At 34.4% G+C, this 7,270-nt stretch overlaps 1 protein-coding gene across 1 annotated transcript; it reads right to left on the reverse strand.

Moving 5' to 3' along the window:
* Nucleotides 1-1,517: 1,517 nt before the first annotated feature.
* LOC142441184 (olfactory receptor 2T27-like) lies at nucleotides 1,518-2,453 on the reverse strand. Its single transcript, XM_075543238.1, has one exon. It carries the CDS (start codon nucleotides 2,451-2,453, stop codon nucleotides 1,518-1,520), a length of 936 nt encoding a protein of 311 aa, XP_075399353.1.
* Nucleotides 2,454-7,270: the final 4,817 nt, after the last annotated feature.

Raw genomic sequence — 7,270 nt, forward strand, 5'->3', positions numbered from 1 at the left:
GCAGCTGTACATCAACATAAAGCTACCTCAATTTCAAGCTAGATTCAAAATAATGTGAGATTGACCTTGATGGATCATAGAAATATGTTTACCTATGTTTTATTGATTCTTTAAAAGGCATAACAAACTAGATATCATTGAAAAGAATGGGAGTTAGAAAGCACTTCATTTACTCCTGTGCAACTTGTACATGGGCAAGACAGTCGTTCAAACTTTAAATAAGTGAATAAAAGTAAGAAACAACCCTCTTACTTTTATTTATTTATTTATTTATCTATCTATTTATTTTTTTCTTTCACCACGGTTATTCAATCTGTTTGCCAAAAAATAACTGAAAAACTGGACCATATGAGAAGAATGTGACATTGGGATGGCAATGAGTGGTTTATTTGGTATTCATTCGTGTAGCTCGAAGTCCTTGTGGCACAAATTAACTGGTAGATTGGTGGTTCAAATTCAATGAGAGGCACCTGAAAAGAAAACCTTGTCATCTACTTCTGAAAGTACATCTGAAAGAAGGCTCTATCACAGCCACGATATATGTGCATATATACATACACCTACACAAAAAAGAGAGAAGATCACAGCTATTGAAACTCTATGAAGTACAGTTACACTCTGAAAATACAGGGTCACCCTGAGTCAGTACGGACTCTCCAGCAACACTTTGTTTAAATTCTTAGTTTTTTTAAAAAGTAAATAGAGAATTTTCACTCAGGATAAATATATGAGCCTTGGATACTTCCTAAGATTTTAGACAGGGGTGTGTACATTACTATAGGGGAAATAAAGTAAGCAGGAGAGAATCACATGGTTTCTTAATTATAGTCCATCAGCCATGGTTGTTCAGTTTTCTCATGATATAGGTTTTAAATCTTCCATTTTTTTAAAATAGGACTTGAATATGCTTAGTTATGGAGACTAGGATAACTAATATAGGAATAAACACATGATAAAATAAGATTTACACTAAGAAATGTCTCTAGTATCTAATACACATTCAAATAAATATATCCCATAATCTGATAATTTAGCATTCCCCTTCCCTTCATATTTTATATTATAACAGTTCATACAAATATTTGACTCTGGAGTTTATATAACTCTAGTTCACTTGATATTTGACTTTTGGTTTCAAATCATCTTAGAAGTTTTAATGCCAAGCAGACCACTAAATATTTGAGCCTGTTTCAGTCTCAGACATGTGTTCTTTTATTATTTGTAGAAAATGTCTAACAATCTCAGAGGACTATTTCTGACTAAGTTTAATGTAAATTTGAAAACTAACTATATTAATTTTTACATAATTTACTAATGCCCCGGACAAGAAAAACCTCCATCAAAGGCCTGGAGTATCACATATGACAAGCTCCATTTACATAAAGCCACAATCACTGATTTCCTGAAATCCCACAACATGGGTGTGTTTTTGAAACCTTGGTCCACAGTTTTGTCTACAGTAGGGTTTTTCTGTATTGCTGATGTTTCTTCCACCTCTGGACTATTTGACTCATCTGCTAGGAGACCACACATCTCCCTACCAGCTTCCTGAGAGCAGCTACCACTTCTTTGTTCCTCAGGCTGTAAATGAGAGGGTTTAACATTGGAGTGAGGACATTGCTGAAAACAGAGAGAGCCTGGTCCTGCTCTGGACTGTGAGAGGAAGTGAAAGTCATGTAGATGAAGATGTTTGGGCCAAAGAATAGACTCACTACAGTTAAGTGCGAAGAACATGTGGCCAGAACCTTTTTCCTGCCCTTGACAGAGTTCATACGGAAAACAGTGAGGAAAATAAGAGTATAAGACGTTGTGATGAGACTGAAGGGGACAACAAGCAGCACAATGCTTGTCACCACCACAACTAACTGATACACGGAAGTGTCTTCACAGGAGAGCTTAATGAGTACGGGAACTTCACAGAAGAAGTGGTGGATCTCCCTGGATCCACAGATGGGGAAATGCATGGGGTAGACTGTATGTACAAATGAACTGACTGAGCCTCCAATCCAACATGCAGCAACCAAGTGCAGACAGAACCTGGGGCTCATGATGGTGGAATAACGTAGTGGGTTGCAGACAGCCACATAGCGATCATAAGCCATGAGAGTCAAGATGAGGCACTCTGACATTGCCAGCATCAGGAAAAAGAAACTCTGAGTTCCACAGCCGATCCATGAGATGGTCCTTTTGTCTGTGAAAAAGTTATAGGCCATCTTTGGTACAATGGTGGAAGTTAATGTTAAGTCGATGAGAGAGAGCTGACTGAGGAGAATATACATGGGTGTATGAAGTCGGGCATCCCCAGAAATAAGGACAATCAAAAGTATGTTACCCAGGAAGGCAAGTATGTAGACAAAGATGATCATGGAGTTCAGGATAACGGAATGCTGAAACTCGGGAAACAGTCCCACGAGGATGAAATCGGTTACTGAGGACTCGTTTATATCCACCATGTCTTTTAAAAGAAATATGAACAGGACTAAGAAAAAAGTCAAAGGGATCACAGCCACTGATATTCTTATATAATCTCTGGAGGAACAATTTTATCTATTTTCCCTAATTTCTTAGCTTTCCAGTAATATTTCCATCATGCCATAACAGATATATTATATATTGCTGAAAGTTGCCTAAAAGTTATTAAATATGAAATAATCAGGATGATTACCAGTACAGTTTCTTAAACTTTGTTAAATTTTCTTCTCTTTCTCCCTCTTTTTTCTTTCTTCTCTTTATTTATTTTTTTTTGTTTATTAGAGAATCTTCTGAAGACTCTGGGCCCTGGACCCACTTTCCAGAAATATGCACCCCTAATTTTCTGATAGCATTGAACTCTAGCTATTAACATCTGGTATACTTGGGTTAAAAAAATCGAAAGGAAAAACTAATTAATGCAATACATTTCATTGTAATCATTGTAAATCAACCATTGGACAAAACTTGGATATTTCATTCATTTACTCTTCTATTTTATGTTTTTGGCTAATTGCCTTGGCATCATAAACATAGTAATAGATAACTTCAGATTTGTGTATCTTTCTACTCAGAAATCATCAATGCTTTTATCAAGTACAATGTGTGTTTTTAGGCTAAAATTGTATTTCTTCCATGGCGAGTTTATCTCAACTTGCCTTATACAATTTATATTCTATCATTTTAATCTCATGACTCCAGGTCCAGTCAAACAGACATCTTCTTGGTTCCTCCACCTGACTTACATGGCTTATCAGAATCAGAACTCTCACTTTCATTGTTGGAATTCTATGCATTCTTTAAATGTAACCTTTTATAGAAAAACCTTTGGTAACCTCAAAGAAGGGCACTCTCCCTTCAATAATCTCTTAATTGTATTGTATGTGCCATTGTTTATCAGCATAGCTGAGAGAGAGGACAGCTTGAATGCTGAGAGCATTGATTAGAAGTTAGACTGCCTGGATTCAAAGCCCAGCTCCATCACTTACTTAGGGAAAGATATCCCTATCTTTCTTTCTCGAACTTAAATTAGGATAGCTAAGCAAGTTACCTCAAAGGATAATTAGGAGGTCTAAATGAGTTAATACAAATAAACAGATTAGGATAGTGCCTATACGTTGTAAATACGCAATAGATTTATGGTTTTCTATAAACATAAATTTTACTAAATGAATTTTAATATTTCGATTGAAAAGCTTATGTTCTACCTATCTATGTTCCAATAAGAGCAATTTAATAACTTAAAAGAGTATTATCAAATACATATTTATTAATCAGCAGGTTTAACCAACTCTGTGGAGTTAGTCAATGTACTTTATCAGATATAGCATATGGCAAACACCCAACAGAAATTCCACTCCTGGAGGGTGCTAAATATATTCACTATGTCATTGCCCTGAAAAATGGAGTCCCCATTGCAATATGACTTAAAAACTGCTATATATGGAAATTTCTTTATGCACTTACGTTTCCTAGCAGAACTTTGTTGTGTCAAAAATCATATTGTCTATTACTGAAGCAGAAAATCTCATAAGGTAAAGCAATGTCATCCTCTGATTTCAGTTGTTGCTCTTTTCTGGAGATGTATTTTCTAATGACCTTATGGAAGAAAAAAATCTGACAAGAATCTCTATTGCTTTCATGATGAATTGACAGAAATATAAAATCCAGAATGAATTACTTATCTAATTATGTAATTAATGTGCATGAATCATTCGTCTCACTGAAAGTTATGTTCTCATCACTTCAGAAAAGGGATGTTTAAAATAGTTCTTGAAAACACTTTCCATCCATTCATTTTGTATTCTACATACATTGAATTTTTCACTACAAATATTTTATTAAGTGCTGATGTATGGGGCAACAGTAAATCAGAACATGTTCTCTGTCTTCAGTAATCTCTGAATTCAGATCCTGAATCTTTCATACATTTCACTAGTCACAGTAGTGAATAAAACACTGTATTTCAGACTTCTTTGAGGAGCCATGACCGTGCTGTCACCAACCCATCAGCCCCTCTGTGAGAGGAAACTGAGACTGCTCCTGTCAATCTCACAACTGAAAATTCGACGCAGGTTCTCCCTAAATTGGAATTGACACACCGTTAGGGGTTAAGACTCCTTTAGAATGCTGTATCAACACAAAGAAGACAACTTAGGTTTAGGGAAAAGATTGGAGAATTTCAGTGTTGTCTCACCTCGTGAGAGAAACTCACGGAAATGTAAAGAATGGAAGCAAGAAAGGGTTTGTAATCATTAACAACCCAGAGAGTCAGAGTCACACTGCATAATGGAAAAACAAATAGGTATTCTCACTCAATCCATTTGAGCCCAATAACCCTGAAAGTTTGCATTTATTTATTAGGGTAATTCATCAGTCCGCTAAACATACACAAATGTCTCTTATAGAAATAAGGACAATCAGAGGCCATGAGGTGAGGGTGATAAATAAACAAGATGTGGAATATTCTTTGTGCCCAAAAGATTCCCACTCTTATAGTAATCATCAGCAAATGCCTTGTGATACGATCTTCTCCAGGTTTGCACCCTAACTTTCCACTATAAAAGCCATGAATAGTTATAAAGGGGAGGAGTTTATAATTTTGAGATTTTGGAGTGTCAAATGAATTAGAAACACAGAAGATAGAGTTAAGGAACTACTTTTTAATAATTCTGCAGCCAAACATTCCAAATATTTTCATTCCTGTCTTTTAATTGCTGAAGCTATTATTTTAAATATTTAATCTATACAAAAAATTTACAAATATTTATTAATTAATTACAAATTTCCTAAAACAAGCATTTGTGTCTTATAGATCATTGCACATTCAGGCTAATAAAATATTTTTAACATAAAAATAAATTGTGATTCAATAAACATTTCTGAATTATTTATTGAATTATTCTTCTAACGATAAAGTATTTTATCATCTCCATAATATCATTAAAATAGATATTAAGAGTCAACTGTGAACATGTTTCCATCATTTCTTTAGTACAGAAGAAATAGACTTACTCCTAGCATAGAATGCAGTATTATGAGTTAACCTATAGAACTTTTTTTGTTCTTTTTTAAAGTTTCTAAACACATTTGTATCATTTGAGGAACACTACAATGCACTTATTGTTAACTTGATTCAAGGTGGTGTTTTATATAAAACAGTTTGGAATAATGTCATAATTCAGTCACAAAATAGCTTTATTCTGAAATCAAATGAGAATTCAAAGAATTATATTACTTGATGACTGAATATATCCTTGACTATACCCCTGTGTGTTTCCAATAAAAGGAGTAAATCTCTAACATTTCACTTAACATATTTAGTGGTGCCTGCTCCATAATTTTGGTAGCTTTGATTAGATAAAAACATTATTCAGTTGTTACGATTTGAGAAGAGAGTCCATCGGAAATATGATTGTAAGCAATTTTCCTTTGAATCCCAGGTGGCTAACATATACACACATTTTAAACTGCCATTGATAATTTTTTTCCTTGTAACACCGCAGTCAGCAAAACCTGACAACAGTTAAGACTTAGCATTCAACACACATTCTCTACAGAATTTCCAGTACCAATCAAGGTTCAGAATGTTTTTCTTGAGCTTTGTATCTACCTTAAAGTTTATTTATTGTGAGTCATCTCTTCTTCCTGAAATTTCTGCCATCTTCTGGATTTTCCACGACCAGACACAATTTTGCATTAAGTAGAATTACAGCCTTTTTTTCATTAAAAAATAACTTATGCAGTTGGCATAGTGTTTTTGGAAAAATCATATATTTTGGAAATGAGCTCAGTGATTCTATTCCATAATACTAAGGAGATTAAGTATCAGCTAAAATATAACTTGGCAGTTGGCTTAGTAATTTGTCATCAGGGCTGGGAGCCTTTTCTGATAAATGACTTAGGGGAACACAGTCCCCAGACTTTAATTAATGTACATCTCAGTCCACAATGGTGAACATAGGAAATTAAAACAAATTGTGTGAAACCATCCAGATTCAAACAAGCAGATAATCCTCACCATGGAAATATTCACAGATTTTCCAACCACAAAATCATGCCTCTACAGTGTCCATCATGAGAAAGAACAGGGCAAATCACAAAATCCATTCAGAGTTATACCACCTACCAGTCCGAGGACTTCAGTGAAAGAACTGCCAAAAAGTATGATACTCATAATTTCCAGCATCATCTTCCATCACACACACACACACACACACACAAACTTTCCCAAATTTATATATTTTACTGTGATAACTCATAATTACCAACATCATCTTCCATCACACACACACACACACTTTCCCAAATTTATATATTTTATTGTGATAATGTTTTATAGAGAATTTCCTTTTTTATTTTTTGGAAGTTTGATGATTATATAATTTCAATTTAGTACCATGGCATATCATAAAGAAAGTTAACTCTGAGGTCAGAATAAAAATTATAACTAAAATTTTTAAAATAAAATTTAAAAAATTATAAATATAATATAATTATATTTAAATTACTCATATCTGAGTTTTATTACTTGTTTTAAATGGGGGCATAAAAATAAATGTCTCAATAAACTCATTCACTGCAATCTATGGATCCCAACCCATAGTGACCCTGTAGGACACAATGGAACTCTCGCCTTGGCTTTCTGAGACTTCAGCTATTTGCGGCAATGACCGCCTCATCTTTCTCTTGGGCAGCTTCTTTCTCCCTTTTGGCTTAGTGGGTTGAGCTTCCCACCTTGTGGTTGGCAGTTCAATGCATAAACCATGATGATATCTGTTTCAAAAAGAGGTATTTTTAT

This window comes from Tenrec ecaudatus, chromosome 2, assembly GCF_050624435.1.
Source record: "Tenrec ecaudatus isolate mTenEca1 chromosome 2, mTenEca1.hap1, whole genome shotgun sequence".
NCBI lineage: Eukaryota > Metazoa > Chordata > Mammalia > Afrosoricida > Tenrecidae > Tenrec > Tenrec ecaudatus.

Bases quoted from the DNA above. Each gene is read 5' to 3' on its own strand.
- LOC142441184 (XM_075543238.1), bottom strand. From the start codon at position 2,453: ATGGTGGATATAAACGAGTCCTCAGTAACCGATTTCATCCTCGTGGGA.